Source organism: Schistocerca serialis, chromosome 8 (genome assembly GCF_023864345.2).
Source record: "Schistocerca serialis cubense isolate TAMUIC-IGC-003099 chromosome 8, iqSchSeri2.2, whole genome shotgun sequence".
NCBI lineage: Eukaryota > Metazoa > Arthropoda > Insecta > Orthoptera > Acrididae > Schistocerca > Schistocerca serialis.
Window position 1 is genome coordinate 562,966,723 of NC_064645.1, and position 18,856 is coordinate 562,985,578.

An 18,856-nucleotide genomic window follows, 5' to 3' on the forward strand; every position below is an offset into this window, starting at 1 on the left:
GCTCCCCCCCCCCCCCCCCCCCCCCCGCCAACCCCCTTGTCCCACAGCCTCCTGACACTGTGCCTGGCACTCTTGTAATGTCTCTAGTCCTTGCATGCTCCACCAGACAGCACTCTTCTCTCCCCCTACCTGTGTCATGCTATCCCTCCTCCTTCCTTCACTGCCCCACTCCAGATTGTCACTCAGCATGTCAGATGCATTCCGGTCCAAGCTGCCAGAGATGGTGGTCACATGTGCATGAGGTGTGCTTGCCTCTGTGAATGTGTGTGTGTTTTCTTTTCTGAAGAGGGCTTTGGTCAAAAGCCAAATGTGTAACAGTCTTTTCATTATGCATGTCTGCAACTCAGCATGGCATCTTTACAGTGAGTAGCAATCTGTCCTCTTCCTAATACTGTTGATACTTTGAGTTTAACCTTCAGTCAGTAAATTTCTAAGATTTTGAAAGTACAAACATCTTCAAATCAATGGAAATGGAAATGTCGTGTGGCTAGGGCCTCCCGTCGGATAGACCGTTCGCCTGGTGCAGGTCTTTCGATTTGACGCCACTTTGGCGACCTGCGCGTCGATGGGGATCAAATGATGATGATTAGGACATCACAACACCCAGTCCCTGAGCGGAGAAAATTTCCGACCCAGCCGGGAATCGAACCCGGGCCCTTAGGATTGACAGTCTGTCACGCTGACCACTCAGCTACCAGGGCGGACTTCAAATCAATAAAAACATTGATTTACATTTTGATGTGCAATAGATAAGACAAAAGTTAACAATGTTGTCAGTCTTGCTTGTGTGTATATCCATGATTCCAAAGTTGCACAATTCTTTGCACCTTCTTCCCAGTCTAAAGGCATGTGTTCTATTCTGCAGGGTTATTCATAAGTACCTCCGTCCGCAGCTCGTGGTCGTGCGGTAGCGTTCTCGCTTCCCGCGCCCGGGTTCCCGGGTTCGATTCCCGGCGGGGTCAGGGATTTTCTCTGCCTCGTGATGACTGGGTGTTGTGTGATGTCCTTAGGTTAGTTAGGTTTAAGTAGTTCTAAGTTCTAGGGGACTGATGACCATAGTAGTTAAGTCCCATAGTGCTCAGAGCCATAAGTACCTCCAGGGTTTCAGAAAACAACTGCATAAAAAACTACAAGACTTACAGAAAAATGATGGATATTGGTGGACAGAGCACATCTCCATGTTTTGATTTGCAATAAGTGCTGTGATACAGTTGCAGAAGTGTTAAAACATGTAGGCAAATCATCTGCTCCATATTAATTCATGTCTGCAAATGGGCAACCTGATGAACAGATTTCCAAAGTGGGCTGCTGTTGTTGCTGCAGTGACATCAGTGACTTGCACACACATGCTCTTCTGCCCATATTGACATTTTCTGCATCACAAACAGTGCCCATATGGACACTGATAATTAAGCTAAAAACTTGGACAGATGCTCTATCCACTGATATGTGTCTGTTTTCTGAATGTCTTGTAGTTTTCATGCAATAGCCTTCTCAAACCCTGGAGGTACTTATGAATAACCTTGTACTGATGGCATATTGATATCTCCTACTATGGCATGCTCACAGAATTTAAGTGTGATTATTTTCCAAGCTTTTAGCCCTGTCTTTCGCCCATTTTGCCCAGATTGTTTCACATTCTTACTCCATATGTATCTCATTAGACATTACTGAGTTCTGTATATAAAAAGTGTTCAGTAAATCATTCCCCTTCTGCTGACAAGCATACCTGGCTCCTCAATGTTCTAATATAGAAAGAGTCAAAGAATGTATGGACATTTTAGTGAAAAACTATGTAAACATAATAATACTAAAATGATATAATATGAAATATGAATTCCATTTGCCTTTGACTGTACACTTCTTCAAAATGGATATCATCAGTTGATTATGGCAAAATGATACTCAAGCAACCTTTGTCAAAATGTCCACTAAAACTGATGCACATATATTTCATTTTCTTCCATAGGTTCTGTTGTTGTGGCTGATATAACAGAACATCCTCAAGTAAGTGTCAATGGTTGATGTCTGACATTACTAAATCCAATTTAATGTGGGGGGAAGGCATTTGTATCTCATCTTCCAGTGTCTTTCAGGACTGTCATCAAAGTAAATTCATGTATCTACGAGGCAAAGAAAATTCCTCATGCACACAGAGTGTATGAATTGTGAATAAAATAGATGTATGAAGGATGTTTAGGTACATTTAGCTTCAAATAATCATTCATTTAAGTCTCCATATGAAAAAACACACCAGACATTATTTCACCATAAATCAGCTTCCTCTTCCACATATACTTGCAAACTGTTTCTGTGCCAACTGACAAAATTATACCAAATTTATTGGTGTGTTCAACTGTGTGTCATAACAGCAAACTGTTTCTCTTGAAATCCTATCACCCCAGTTCCCAAATCACTTACAGTATTGGTCACAGTAATCTTAATTTCTTCTGTGTACAAGACTTGTGTTGTTCATTCCAGGATAGAATCGAATAGATTTATTTGTCTCATAACATGCAATTTCAGATCTTGTTGATTTGATGTGTTTAAGATACATCAGGATTTTAACATTATGTTAAATACATTTCTGAGATATTGCTACACAATTACATCTACAGTTTCCAGAATACAAAAGTAAATGTTTAATTTCCTTGTTCAAACCGTAAATCTGTCCTCAAGGAATTCTTGAATAAAACAATAACAGTTGTCTACCAGACGAGTCTAGAGTAATCTTTTCAGTGAACCTGCTTCATGTTAATATATTACTGCCTTTTATTTTATTGTAAATTTTTAACCCCATATACTCTGGTGTTTGGGTATAGAGTTTTAAATGGTGTGTTGGGAGTTAAAAATTCTCTCTGTGGTGAGTGCATTAGTTGTGGACAAAATAGAAAGAGTTATGTGTATATTGATTTTTATATAACAACAATATCTCATGTACATAAAGGGAAGGAATAAATATAGTGTTTTTAGATTTTTTATCAGTGGTCAACATGATACCCACTATTTGGCAACATATATGTTCCTTGTTATTGTTATTATTATTATTATTATTAGTAGTAGTAGTAGTAGTAGTAGTAGTATTTAATACTAGGAGTCTCTTGACACTTGCAGAATTTTCCCAGAAGATTAAGCCATAATGAATAATTGACTCAAGCAAACAAGAGTGATAGACTATGTTTCTGATGTTTATGCTTGTGGCACCTGACAAAATATATACTGCAAAATCAACACTGTTAAGTTTGTTTGCTAAGCAGTCTCTTTATACCTTTCAGTTTAAATTTTATCAAGATTTAGGCATCAGAACTTCACAGGCTTTGTTTCTGTGATATCCTGGTCATTGCAAAGTACCTTTATTTTACTTCATTCGAATGATTTAGCTTTGAACTGCATCATTTTTGTTTTAGTTATAGTTACTTTCAGCCCATTTTGATGAAACCAGGAATAAAGTTTTTCTAATGTATTTATGGCACTTCCCAGAATTCTTTCAGGCACTCATTTTCAATTAGACGTCATGTATCGTCAGTAGATAAAACTGAATAAGCATCAGTAGCATGTGGTAGGTTGTCTATGTAGAAAAGGAACAGATAGGATCCAATATTGAACTCTGCAGGACTTCTTGGCCAATTGTGTTCCAGTTTGAGGAGTAATTTCTTGCATTTGAGGTTATAATTACTCTTTGTTGTCTATTTCTTAAGTAACAGATGAACCATTCTAAAGCGTTGTCTCTGATTCGATATATGTGTAATTTGTGTAAAAGTAAGACCTGGTTCACTCAATCAGAAGTTTTTGTCAGATCACAGAATATTCTTGTGGCCTTCCCACCTGTATCTAATGAGGAGAATATCTTTTGAGTAAACTCATTGATTGCATTTACAGTGCTTTTTCCTTGTTGGAATCTGAACTGATTTTTAAAAATTATGTCATTTGCAGTAAGAAATTTTTGAATTTGTTTTGCTACAGTCTTTTTGACCACTTTAGAAAGTACCAGCAGAAGAGAGATAGGGCAGTAATTCTCCACTTCTGTCAAACACTTTCCAAATAGTGGTTTTATCTCAGCATATTTCAATACATTGGGAAAATATCCCTGCTCAAAAATTGGTTTATGATAAATAATAGTGGTTGTGAAATGATATTATCCACTCTCTTGATTACAGATGTGGGTATTTCATCCCACCCAGATAAGCATTTGTTTTTTAAAGACAAGTTTTTTGTTCCACATCAGCTGGCCATCAGGAAGAACAACCACTATCAAATTGTGGCCAAGAGCAAAGTTCATCACTTTGTGGTACAATCTGCAGCTGAACATAACATGATCGATTTTATAGCTGCTTCACTACGTGAGCCATCTGGATCCTCCACACCACCACCAGCTTTTCTGAACTGCACAGCTGGGACTCATTCTTACAACAAGTTCTCCATCCCTGAAATTATCTCAGTCTCAGTGTATGGTAACATACTGTCCTCACATACTCCATTAAATAGTTTCCACCCTCTCTGTCCTGCACCTTCTCCCTACTCTCACCTCCCGTCCTCTCTGTGTGCTGCCCTCTGCTAACACACCCATCCATCTTTCCCCACTCCTCTCCTTTTTCGCTTTGTTCCCTTCCCCCTCCCCAACTCCCTGCCCCACAGTCTCCCAACATTGTGCCTTTTGGCAATCTAGTCCCTGCACACTCTCCCAGACAGCACCTCCCCCCCAACCCATACACTGCTATCTCTTCCCCATCCCTGCCCCTTCCAAACTGCTGCTTCCATTCTCGTGACAACTGCATTCTGGCCCGAGCTGCCAGAGATGACAATCATATGTCCGTGAAGGGGTGTGTGTGTGTGTGTGTGTGTGTGTGTGTGTGTGTGTGTGTGTGTGTGTGTTTTCTCTTTCTTTTTCTGATGAAGGCTGAGGCAAAAACCCTTTGTATAAGAGTCTTTTAATTGTGCCTGTCTACAACTTAATGTGTCATCTTTACAATACGTAGCAGACTATCTTTTCTTTTTGTTGTTCATGTAATTTATTCAAAGTATTGTCATTAAGTTCAGACTTATCACAAATACATAGTTTTCTTATCTGTTTGTGTGTCTGTTCCATATACTTATCTCCATTGTAGCTGAAATTCGATAACATTCCCAGATTTTAATATTGTTTTAAAATTTCCGTTTGCTGGTAAAACAACTACTAAGACTTCAATTTGCTCACTGATTTACTAATCATAAGCAACACTATCATACCATTTTTAATTGTTGTCTGTTAAAGGAGTGTCATACTACAAATTGAAGTTGTATTTCAATCCAGTTTCTAATGGCATAACAAACATACCATCTACTAAGGCAATTACAAACAAACCTTCTATTAATGCATATGTATATGTTTTTAGTGCCCTCTCTATGGGTGCCAACTAATCTTTCATCTCGACCTGTAGCACAGTAATACCATCACGAAAGACAGTTTGCTGTTTTCCAGTTACCTTTCAAAATTTTCAAATCGTCTTCTGCTATGAACATTGCATTGTAAGTTTTGCTATTTTTTAAACTTCTGTATTGACCAAATGAGATTACACAACAACTTCAGTACCCCTTCTTTCTTTGTTGGTTCCTATTTTTTTCAGTACACCTTCATCTGCTCCCTGAGTCATCTTTTCCTTTCTTTTGTTTGTTATTCCTGATTACTTAGTATTCTTGCATTGAAAGCCTTCTAAATTTAGTGTTTTATTCTTAAAAAAAGATGCGTTTTGGTATTTCCAGCTCTTCGATTGTTTCTTTCTTGTACTTTTCTTGTTTCTGTAACCCATACTGCTGTTGAATTTTATCATAAATACCAGAATATTTGCTGTATTAACCTGTTCTCACTCATTTGGTAGAAGTTGTAGAGGTTTCGCAGTTGATAGTTCTAAGGAGGGTTGGTTGTGTAAAATTTTTACAATAACCATTATTTATTAATAGTGGCTGCTTGTTATGTAAATGGCAATTAGAAAAACTGTGGTCTGGATCTTGTAACTTTTAGACTCCTTCTTCGGGGTTGCAATGTCTGTGCAATATGAAAAATAATTCAAACTATCAAATACTACTGAATAACAGTTACAGCTCCTTTTATATGTGTATATTGTCTCTCATTTGCAATACATACACTCCACATTACAGCTACTGGCAGAACAAAAGCTCCAAATAGTTGTGAACATAACTCAGTCTTTTTCACTCAAGACCTGTCAGACAAATCCAACTTCAATTTTCCTGACATCATTCTATTGTCAGGATTTCCAAGGTTTCATGAGCGACAATGCACCTCCTTGCCAGGATCATTGGCATCATGGAGTAACTGCCCGAACAGCAAATGCCACAAAGCGCAGAAACTCTGTCAGACATTGCCCTGCCAATACTCTGTGACCATTTCATTTCACAGTGCATAACAAAACACACGAATTCCTGTGCACCATACATGGATTGAAACTGACTACGTCACTAACATGAGAAACACATGAAAAAGTCATGACCACCATTCATTGGCTAGAGAAAAGAAGAGATAACACATCAATTTCCCCAGACCAATGTGTTACACTTCAGTGTGTCCAAAGATTAACCTTCACTTTGCCATTACTTCTGATATTTTCTGTGTATTTTAATAGATCTTCTCATTACTTCTCATTTTCTAACTATCTGTGGTTTATATTGCAACAATTATTTTTCTAACATTGCATCTTTCAAGACCTCTGTTCTGCGTAAAATATAGTTCACTGTCAAGCATTCACTTAGATGTAAACAAGCTGGCGTTTCCATTGTGGTACAGTGTCTTAGTTTTATAACACCAAAAACAATCAATTTTTGACAAAAATTTAATTGGATAGATAAAAAACCTACTCACCAAGCGATGGCAGAACACACACATAAAACAGGGTTGTAATTAGGCGAGCTTTTGAAGCCAGTGGCTCCTTCTTCAGGTAGAATTAGTCCTAATTACAAGCTGCTTTTATGTATGTGTTCTGCCCCCGGTTGGTGAGTGTTTTAGTTTTGTATTACTAGATAAATTTCTTATTGTACATGCTTTTAATTAAATCAAGTGATCATGCACTAATTTGTACATCCAAATTTTGACATAATAAATTAAAATATGAATGTTTTATGAAAATGCTTCCATTGGACACTGTCATTTTGTAGAAAAGCATATCCTCCTTCCCAATTTAGCATCTACAGAAAATTTTTGTGGTCCATTCTGATAAATGTTTTCTCCAAAAAATTTAAATTTAGTAACTCATTTTATTTCATCTATTTGTGTTTCTATGTATTTTAGTATAATTTTTATATTTGTCTTTAGTGGAGAATTCTGTCAGCACTTTAAGGAACAAATGCTGCTTTAATAAAAAGGGGCATTTTTTTACACTTAAAATGTTGAATGTCATCTTCGCTTAGTATATGGTATCAGCTGATGCATTATGCATACAAGATGTATATATTTTAGAAAATATTTGTAATATTTTAAATGTTTTTTGTTTATTCCAGTGGGCTTGACAGCATATCATCTGTACAAATGATATCTCATTTAAAATCTCTGGCAGGAGGTGGCCGAACTGTGATATGTGTTGTGCATCAGCCGAGTTCTAGGTTATTTCAAATGTTTGATGACTTGCTCGTCATGTCAGATGGTCAGTGTATTTATAATGGCTTCATCAGTAATATGATTGAAACTTTTGAAGCTGCTGGATTTCACTACCCCATGTATTATAACCCAGCTGACTTTGGTAAGTTAAGCACACGTTTGTGGTGTATTACACATCTTTATAGTATCTTTGTCACTTCTTTAAAAAAGCAACTTGTGTTATTGATAAAATGACATAGCTTAAAGGTTTTGTCTGGTCTATGTAACTGAAATCATTGATTTTCTTTAACTGTCAGTTTAGGGTTTTGCAAAGGGCAGTGTCTTTGAATTGTTGGTTATCCATTATGAGAACTCATTAGATGTTCACACAGTACTAGCATTGTAACCTGCTGCAGGAGTTGTGGTTGTTAGGCACTATTGTGCTCCATTAGTAAGCACTCTATTATAATCAAAAGTGAAATACTGAACAATTTTACCTACAAATGTGCATGTGCCTTCAATACTGAACATTCCTTGGTAAAAATGCCTTCTGTTCCAGTAATGATAGATATAGTAGAATCACTGATTGTCATATTCAAACTGAGAACAACGTTGCTACTATCAAACACAAAATTGATGGGCATGTGGCATATTGACTAACAGAGGAATGTTCGAATAATCCAGCACTGATTATTCTTGATATTCTAAAGACTATTTTCAGCTCAATTTTAACAAGCCGAAGAATCCTAAGATTTTAATAATAATAAAACATTTGAAAAAATGGGTCACATGAATTGTGAAATGATTTGTCTAAAAGTAAGAAATGAAATAGATTAGAGAAACATTTGATGCACCATTGAACAATGTTCAAAATCATTTACAGCAAATGAGGGTGCATGATCTACATAATCCACCAGATAAATATACTCTAGAACTCTTTAAAACTCTAATATTTTAAGTTAAATATCAAACTTTAATTTCTCAATTAGCACCTCATTTGCTGTTAATTTTTCAAGTATCATTCAAAGGCATGTCAAATATCTCTGATCTGTTTTATTTCTTGTGTTTAGACAAATCATTCCACAAAACATTTGACCTTTTTTTTCAAATCTTTTCATTGACAGAGACCTTGAAGGGATGAACTTTCTGACATTTCATTTATGCTCAACTAAGTAATAAAGTTTTTATCAATTAGCCTGATTACTTGTAAGTAGTTAAACTATTTTTTGTGAAAGCAGACCTCATGCTGGTCAGTTTGATACCCCATTTGTCCATTTTCTATTTTTCATTCGGTTATGAAAATTCAGACAAAAATGCATTGTGTAATTTCTAGGGAGTCTTGTTTTCACTCCACTCAAACATCTGATCAAAAACGATTTTCTTTTATGTCAGATTTAATTGTGTTTTAAAACGCTTTCTATGAAATTATTTCTATTAATTGGTCAATGTGCTGAATGACAGACTATGGGAGAAAAGAGAAGATTAAAAGAGACTCTGTAAATGACCTGTATAAACAGAAATGTTTCAGGAAGAAAAGAAGAATTTGTTAAAATCAAGTATTATCAATTTTTAATTGACCTTAACAATACCTGAGAAGGAAAGTTGCTCCTCACCATATAGCAGAGATGCTCAGTCATGGTAGGCACAATAAAAAGGTTCACACACTCATAGCTTTCAGCCCTTAAGGCCTTTGTCACCAGTAGACACACATACACACATGCACACACACACTGACGTAAATGCAACTTGCACACTCATCTGCAGTCTCAGAGAGCTGAAACTACACTGCGAAGCAGAAGCACCAGTGCATGATGGGAGTGGTGACTGCATGGGGGTAAGGAGGAGGCTGGGGCGGGGAGGGGGAGGGATAGTATGGTGGGAGTGGTGGACAGTGAAGTGTTGCTGTTTAGACGGAGGGCAGGAGAGAAGGTGCGGAGGGGGAAGGGGTAAGTAGTGGAAAGGAGAGAAATAAAAATAAAAAGAAATTAAAAGACTGGGGGTGGCGGTGAAATGACAGCTGTGTAGTGCTGGAATGGGAACAGGGAGGGGTCTGGATGGGTGAGGACAGTGACTAATGAAGGTTGAGGACAGGAGGGATATGGGAACATAAGATGTATTGCAGAGAAAGTTCCCACCTGCGCAATTCAGAAAAGCTGGTGTTGGTGGGAAGGATCCATATGGCACAGGCTGCGAAGCAGTCATTGAGATGAGGGGTATCATGTTTGGCAGCGGTTTCAACAACAGGGTGGTCCACTTGGTTTTTGGGCACAGTTTGTCGGTGGCCATTCATGCATACAGACAGCTTGTTGATTGTCATGCTTACATGGAATGCAGCACAGTGGTTGTAGCTTAGCTTGTAAATCACATGACTGGTTTCACAGGTAGCCCTGCCTTTGATGGGATAGGTGCTGTTAGTGACCGGACTGGAGTAGGTGGTGGTAGGAGTCTGTATGGGACAAGTCTTGCATCTAGGTCTATTACAGAGGGATGAGCCATGCGGTAAGGGATTGGGGGCAGGAGTTGTGTAAGGATGCACGAGTATATTGTGTAGGTTGGGTGGACAGCGGAATACCACGGTAAGAGGGGTGGGAAGGATAGTGGGTAGGACATTTCTCATTTCAGGGCACAACGAGAGGTAATCGAAACCCTGATGGAGAATGTAATTCAGGTGCTCCAGTTCCGGATGCTACTGAGTTGTGAGGGAAATGCTCCTCTTTTGCCGGACTGTGGGACTTTGGAAGGTGGAGGGAGACTGGAAAGATAAGGCACAGGTGATTTGTTTTTGTACAAGGATGCGAGGATAATTATGGTCAGTGAAGGCTTCAGTGATACCCTCAGTATATTTACAGAAGGACTGCTCATCACTGCAGATGTGATGACCACGGGTGGCTAGGCTGTACGGAAGGGACTTCTTGGTATGGAATGGGTGGCAGCTGTCGAAGTGGAGGTATTGCTGGTGGTTAGTAGGTTTGATATTGACGGAGGTACTGATGTAGCCATCTCTGAAGTGGAGGTCAACATCTAAGTTCTCTTTGAATCATCAGGTGATAAACTGTTTAATCCAGTGATACTTTTGGAATAGTTTAAAAAGCATAATAAAATACATCTTTTAGTTTTGTTCATAATTTTTCATGCAGAATTTAGGACATTACTCCATAGGGTACATTTATCATATTAGTAAACTTGTAATCAATATGAATTAGGATAGCTTGCTACTTACAACATAGAGGAGGCAGACAGGCACATTTAAAAGTAAACTAAGTTATTAGACAAAGTCCTTTGTCAGACTTAGAAAAAAAAACACACACACACATTCACATACAATTCGTATGCACATGGCCACTGTTGGCTAAGTGTACTGATGAGAAAAAAGGCACATGTGCAGCTGAAGTGGGAGCAGGAAAGGGCATAGAGATAGGTGGAGGACAAAGACTAGGTTTGCGAGAACAGAGAATATGTTTCAGAGCACCACAGTTTTGTGATGGCCATCATGTGAACAGACAGCTTATCAGCGATAGATAGGGTACTGTGAATTTGTAGCTAAGTTGGTAAACAGATGGCTGCTTTCACACATGGCCCTGCTACCCATACCCCTCTTCACCTGAGGTCCCTTGTTTACCCCAATATTGTACCAGCTGAGATTGCTACTCATTGCTGTCGAGCCCTGCACTCGGAGATGACTGTGGCCATGTGTATGCGAATTGTGTGTGTATGTAGATTTCTAAATCTGATGAAGAATTTTGTCTGATAGCTTAATCTACTTTAAAATGTGCTGTCTGTCACTCTACACTTCTTCTATGTGGTGAGTAGCAGTTTAGGCAGTTTATCTCAATTCATATTTTTGTTAGTCCATTCTGGATTTTCCAATATTTAAACAATTACTGACTTATTGTCTATCTACATAAAACTAACAATTTATTCTTAAAAATTTCTCTTTAAGCGCTTGAGGTTGCTTGCAAAGAGCGAGGACAAACAATAGAAAATTTGGTCAATTTCTATGTGCAGAAAAATTTTTCAAATGAAGCCCATGAGGAAAAGGATGTTATGGAATTACATGATCCAAAGGAGGAGACTGTTAATGAAGAAAGTAAGTAAAGAGATCCACTTATTTCATAATTCACTTATTCCAAACTCCATGTTTATTTAAAGTTAGTTTGTGGAAATGTACATTCTTAAACAAAATGAAATGATATGTCTGGCACACTTTTATGAAAAAATAGGTAAAATGTTAAATGTTACAGCTCGGATGATAAGCAATGGAGAAGCAAATCATGATCCTGCTGCACAAAATAGGGCAGCTGTAAGGAAATGGTACTGCTCTTCTCCCTATCCTATTAGCAGATGGAGACAATTTGCTATTCTGTTGCAAAGGTCAATGCGGTGTACATTCCGCGATACGGTATGTGTTTCTATATAACTATACATGACAATATGAGATGAAAGAAAGGCTTCCTTTATTTATGTCTTTTTCTAGAACTGTATACACCCTATCCTCTAAACCATCAGTTGTTATGAGCAAAGAGTACTCTGTAAATTATATTTTCTTTGTACTATAACTTTGAATAGAGGTGAAAATAAATGTTGTCTCTCTTTTTTTTAGCACTTGGCCTATATAAGATTTGTAACACATGTTGTTGTTGGATTATTACTTGGTACACTATACTATGGGATTGGAAATGATGCTGCAAAAGTGGAAAGTAATGTGGCATGTCTGTTCTTCTTCATCATGTTCCTGTTCTTCTCAAATGCTGTTCCAACTGTTCATGCATGTAAGTATTATGTGTTATAATATTGCACTGGTTTTATGCATTCTGTAATGTGACTGGCCTCTTGCATAACATGGTGAGCAATTTAAATTTCAGCCACTGTCAGTTTTTGTTCTTTCAAGTGTGTCCAGTAGTTGAAAGAAAAGCAGGTTACATTCATCTGCAAGAAAGGAAGCAGAAGTGATACTCAAACATACTGCCCACTGTCAATTGACATCCAACTGTGGTTTCTTAGAAGACAGCCTGTGCTCAAACTCTATCTAATCTCAAACAAAATGACTTCTTCCAAGCCAATCAGTATGGTTTCTGGAAACATCTATCACTCAACTCCTGCTTTTCTCACATGATATACTGAAAGCCAAGGATCAAGCTGTCAAGTTGATGTAGTATCTTTTGGCATCCAAAAAAGTATTAAACACAGTACCACATCAACACCAATTAGCCCAAGTATGATCATGTGGAGCATGGCGTGACTCTTTTCACCAGTCTGAGGATTTCTTGGTATGGAGGATGCAGCAGATTATCTTCGACAGAGAGTCATGAACCATTGTAGAAGTAACTTCAGGCTTGCCCAGGAAGCATGTTTGGAGCCTGCAGCTCATATTTTTTACTACAATACAGTATCAGAGAGTCAGAATTGGAATCAGTCAACTTGTACATATACTTTGGTGTAACAGTTTGTAGGGTTATGAAGTGGAATGATCACATAGATTCAATCATGTTTATAAGTGACAGACATCAGTTGATTGGTAGGATACTGGGAAAATGTAATCAGTCTACGATGGAGATTACTTAGAAAACATTTTTGGCTCATCCTAGAATACTGCTGAAGTGTGTGGGACCTGTTACAAATAAGACTAAAGGGGATATTGAACATATATGAAAAAAGGCAACATGACTGGCTACACATTTGTTTGACCCAGGGGAGAGCATCACACAAATTCTGAAAAACCTGAACTGGCAGATGCTAGAAGATAGGCACCAACTACTCTGTGCAAGTTTACTTACAGAGAGTCAAGGACCAGTATTAAGTGAGGAATCTAGGAATATACTACAACTTCTTATGTATCATCCTAATAAGGACTACAAAGACAACATTAGACTAATAACAGTGTCCATGGAGGGATTTAAGGTCATTCTTCCCACCGACCATATCTGAATGTAATGAGAAGAAACCCTAATACATATACAGGGTGGTCCATTGATAGTGACTGGGCCAAATATCTCACGAAATAAGCATCAAACGGAAAAACTATAAAGAACGAAACTGGTCTAGTTTGAAGGCGGACACCAGATGTCCCTATGGTTGACCCGCTAGATGGTGCTGCCATAGGTCAAACAGATATCAACTGCGTTTTTTAAATAGAAACCCCCATTTTTTATTACATATTCGTATAGTATGTAAAGAAATATAAATGTTTTAGTTGGACCACTTTTTTCGCTTTGTGATAGATGACGCTGTAATAGTCACAAACATATAAGTATGTGGTATCACGTAACATTCTACCAGTGTGGATGGTATTCGCTTTGTGATACATTACCCATATTAAAGTGGACCATTTACCAATTATGGAAAAGGTTGATATCGTGTTGATGTGTGGCTATTGTGATCAAAATGCCCAACAGGCGTGTGCTACATATGCTGCTCGGTATGCTTGACGATATCATTCAAGTGTCCGGACCGTTCGCCGGATAGTTACATTATTTAAGGAAACAGGAAGTGTTCAGCCACATGTGAAATGTCAACCATGACCTGCAACAAATGATGATGCCCAAGTAGGTGTTTTAGCTGCTGTCACGGCTAATCCACACATCAGTAGCAGACAAATTGCGCGAGAATCAGGAATCTCAAAAACGCCGGTGTTGAGAATGCTACAGCAACATCGATTGCACCTGTACCATATTTCTATGCACCAGGAATTGCATGGCGATGACTTTGAACATTGTGTACAGTTCTGCCACTGGGCACAAGAGAAATTATGGGACGATGACAGATTTTTTGCATGCGTTCTATTTAGCGACGAAGTGTCATTCACCAACAGCATAATATGCACTATTGGGCAACAGAAAATCCACAATGGCTGCGACAAGTGGAACATCAGCGACCTTGGTGGGTTAATGTATGGCACGGCATTATGGGAGGAAGGATAATTGGCCCCCATTTTATCGATTATGGTGCAGTGTATGCTGATTTCCTACGTAATGTTCTACCAATGTTACTACAGGATGATTCACTGCATGACAGAATGGCGATGTACTTCCAACATGATGGATGTCCGGCATATAACTCATGTGTGGTTGAAGCGGTATTGAATGGCGTATTTCATGACAGGTGGATTGGTCGTCGAAGCACCATACCATGGCCTGCACATTCACCGGATATGACGTCCCCGGATTTTTTTCTGTGGGGAAAGTTGAAGGATATTTGCTATCATGATCCACTGATAATGCCTGCCAACATGTGTCAGCGCATTGTCAATGCATGTGCGAACATTACGGAAGGCGAAATACTCGCCGTTGAGAGGAATGACGTTACACTTAGTGCCAAATGCATTGAGGTTGACGGACATCATTTTGAGCATTTATTGCATTATTGTGGTATTTACAAATAATCACGCTGTAACAGCATGTGTTCTCAGAAATGATATGTTCACAAAGGTACATGTATCACATTGGAACAACCGAAATAAAATGTTCAAACATACCTACGTTCTGTATTTTAATTCAAAAAACCCATATGTTACCAACTGTTCATCTAAAATTGTGAGCCATATGTTTGTGACTATTACAGCATCATCTATGACAAAGCAAAAAAAATGGTGCAACTAAAACATACGTATTTCTTTACATACTACACGAATATGTAATAAAAAATGGTGGTTCCTATTTTAAAAAAAACACAGTTGATATCTGTTTGACATATGGCAGCGCCATCTAGCAGGCCAACCATAGCGCCATCTGGTTTCCCCCTTCAAGCAAGACAAGTTTCGTTCTTTGTAGTTTTTTCATTTGACGCTTATATCGTGAGATAATTGGCCCGGTCACTATCAATGGACCACCCTGTATAATAATGGGAAATACCATCTGTCATACAGAATATAGTTGAAGATGTAGTTGTAGAACCACAACTCAGCTTGTAGTAGATAATTAGCATTTGTATATGCAGTAATGTTTTCAAGAATCCTTGTGTCACGAAGAAAATCTGAATATCTTAACATATTCAATTTCTCTGATACATATCTACAGATATACTTATGTAAAATAAAGGAAAGGCAACCACTGGTACTGTTTGCTGTTGTGTGCTCTTATGTTCCAGACATCAGTCAGCTACAGGTGAGTTTCCAGGAATTAGTATTGTTATTGTACACATATAATTACACAGTTCATTATCTGTTGAAACTAAAAATTTTGTACCCACCATGACTCCAGATGTAATTCTGAATTTTATTCAAACTAACATAAATTTATTCCAAGCTGATTAGCTATGAGCACTTTCAGCAGCACTCAAGTTCAGTTTCTGGTGAACACATAAGTTGAAACATTCACAGTATGATTTATTTATTTATTTATTTATTTATTTATTACCATCCCAATGATCACATTTGTGATATAGAATTTGTCACGGTACATTTCAACAACTATATGATACATTTACAAAAATTTTATCTGTGCTGAATTCATATTAATCTATCTTATGTTTAATACAATATACAACTAATAAGTGTTTTTATAACATAATTTCTTATGCAGTGATGTAATTTCATTTGTCACATTAACTTAAACATATATTGTTATACAGTTGCGCAGAGATATTCACTTATGCTGTAATAACATTTGTCAAGCATGTGGTTCTTTGTAACAGTTTTAAATTTATCCTCATTATCCACCTCTTTGATATGTTTTGGTAGTGCATTAAAAAGTTTGATGCCTTGATTACATACATGTTTCTGGCTTCGGGTCCTTGTTACAGCTTGTATGTGGAGATCTTTACATTGCCGTGTATCGTAATTATGGAAGTCTGTATTGGTTTTCATTTTGTCCTGATTTCTTTTGATCACCAACAGACATTTCAGAATGTATAATGATGGAATTGTTAAAATTTTCAATGCTTTAAAAAGGGGCCTACAATGTGTTTGAGGTGGGCTGTGGGTCATTATCCGAATAGCACGTTTTTGTAATTTGAAAATCTCATTTAGACGACAATTTGTTTTTCCCCAGAATACTATCCCATAGGATGCAATGGACTGAAAATAGCCAAAATATACTAATCTGGTACAGTCATTACTACAAACTCTTGAAATTATTCTAAGCACAAAACATGCTGAATTTAGTTTTAGTGCTAAGCTCACCACATGGTCCTTCCAATTAATCTTCTCATCAATGTGCATACCCAGGAATTTTGCACACTGTACTCTTTCAAGTTGTTTGCCCTCCATGGTGGGATTTAGGTCGTCCTGTTCACTTATTTTTCCATATTTCACATAATTAGTTTTTTTTGCATTCAGTGTTAGCTTGTTAGTACCAAACCATTTTTGTATATATTGTAGGCCATGGTCCACAGTACTGTGCAATGACTGCTTCATATCACTAACTATTAAACTAGTATCATCAGCAAATAACATGATTCTAGCTTTTCTCTCTGACACCTGAATATCATTAATGTAAATGAGGAACAGCAAGGGGCCTAATACACTTCCTTGGGGTACTCCTACTGTGACCTCCCTTGGATCTGATCTTAGTTTAATTTTTTGATTAATATTTAGTGCTGTAATTTCAACCACCTGCATCCTCTTTTCTAGATAAGACTCAAACCACTTTTTTACCGGTCCTCTGATACCTATAGCTTCAAGCTTTTTCAAAAGTATGCTGTGGTCAACAGTGTCAAAGGCTTTTGACAAATCTAGATTTATCCCAACTTTTTCCCTCTTCCAATTTAGTGATTATTTCTTTTGTGTATTCTAGTACAGCTGTTTCAGTACTTCTCCCAGCTTGAAATCCATGCTGATTACTGTTTATCAGATTGTGCATATTAAGATAATGTGTGACTCTATATTTCATTAGTATCTCTAAAACTTTAGAGAAAGTTGGGAGGAGTGAGACAGGTCTGTAGTTTTCTATTTTAAGTTTATCACCCTTTTTAAACAGGGGAATGACTTTAGAAATTTCAGTTTTTGTGGAAACACACCCTCAGCCATTGACAAGTTTCCTATGTGCGCCAATGGTTTCGCTATCTGATTAGCTGTTTTCTTTACTAATATTATTGGCACATCATCTACTCCAGCTGACATCTTGGACTTGAGACTTTTAATCACTTTTAAAACTTCCTTTTCGTTTGTTGGAACTGTCATCATACTGCTCGCTGCCTTGGGTGCTTCCATCTTAATCTGCTCCCCAAAATTCCTGCTTAATGTCTGGGGTACATTTAAAAAGTAATTATTTATCTAATTAGGCATGACATATTTATCTACCATTTTATTCTCCTCATCTTTTAGAATAATTTCCTTGTCTTTGATAGGTACCCCGGTTTCTTTTCTCACAATTTCCCATGCTATTTTAGTTTCCATATTATTACTTAATAACTTTGCATTTGCAATTACTCTGCGGTATATTTTCCTATACCTCTTTACATATTCTATAAAATCAGTATCTGTACGCTCCCTCAACTCTGAATTCAGTTTTTTCATGTTTTCACATGATTTCTTAATGCCAAGAGTCATCCAAGAACTTGACTTTATGTGTCCAGTAGACTTGATTCTGGTCAATTTCTTTGGAAAACACATCTCAAAGTTCATCATATAAATCGATGCAAATACACTATATGCCTCATCTGTACTTGACTGTTTCATAACACCTAACCAATTTTCATTTTCTGAGATACTTATGAACTGATGACAGCTGTCCACAGAGAAGTTTCTTTTGTAAATATTATTTACACCTTTATCTTCCTTTGACCTTAAAGGGATTTCAATTGTGAGAGCATTGTGGTCAGACAATCCTAAATCTATGTTTGTTACCTCTATGTCAGTTGCTGACATATTTGAGAAAATGTTATCTATGAGGCTCCAGGAGTTTGTGTGGAGGATGGTAAGTGGTCCTGCTTTGCTCCTGGACATTCAAAAGACAACTGTGGAAGCAAAAGCGAAAAAAACAAAAAGTTTTGGTGAAGTAATATATGGTTTTGTTTCAAAAAACATGCATTATATGAGTTTGAATAGCTATAATATCATTCACAATGAAGATGAGGCAGCTGACTCACTGCTGGATGTATGAAACTAATGAACCAGCTTATGCACTAAATGGTACTTCATTTTCCTTTCAAAAGTGAAACATGTTCATAGGCATGGTAATATCACTAGTTTGGATGTTTTACATGCAGTTTGCATAATATCAACTGTAAAATGCAGTAATCCAACAGATGACCCACTGTACATTTATTGTAATATAAGCTAAAATATTTCAGTAGTCAATACCTTATCACACTGTATTATAAATTGTAACTTCATTTGACGTTGTCAATTGCTGTAAT

General features: G+C 37.4%; 1 protein-coding gene across 1 annotated transcript in view; it reads left to right on the top strand.

The window, feature by feature from the left end:
* LOC126416385 (ATP-binding cassette sub-family G member 4) overlaps window positions 1–18,856 on the top strand; it is a 364,704-nt gene that overhangs the window by 321,513 nt on the left and 24,335 nt on the right. The window contains exons 5-8 of the mRNA XM_050084068.1: window positions 7,489–7,727; window positions 11,505–11,651; window positions 11,806–11,963; window positions 12,165–12,333. Coding sequence (XP_049940025.1) covers window positions 7,489–7,727; window positions 11,505–11,651; window positions 11,806–11,963; window positions 12,165–12,333 — 713 coding nt within the window. The remainder of the gene's footprint in view (window positions 1–7,488; window positions 7,728–11,504; window positions 11,652–11,805; window positions 11,964–12,164; window positions 12,334–18,856) is intronic.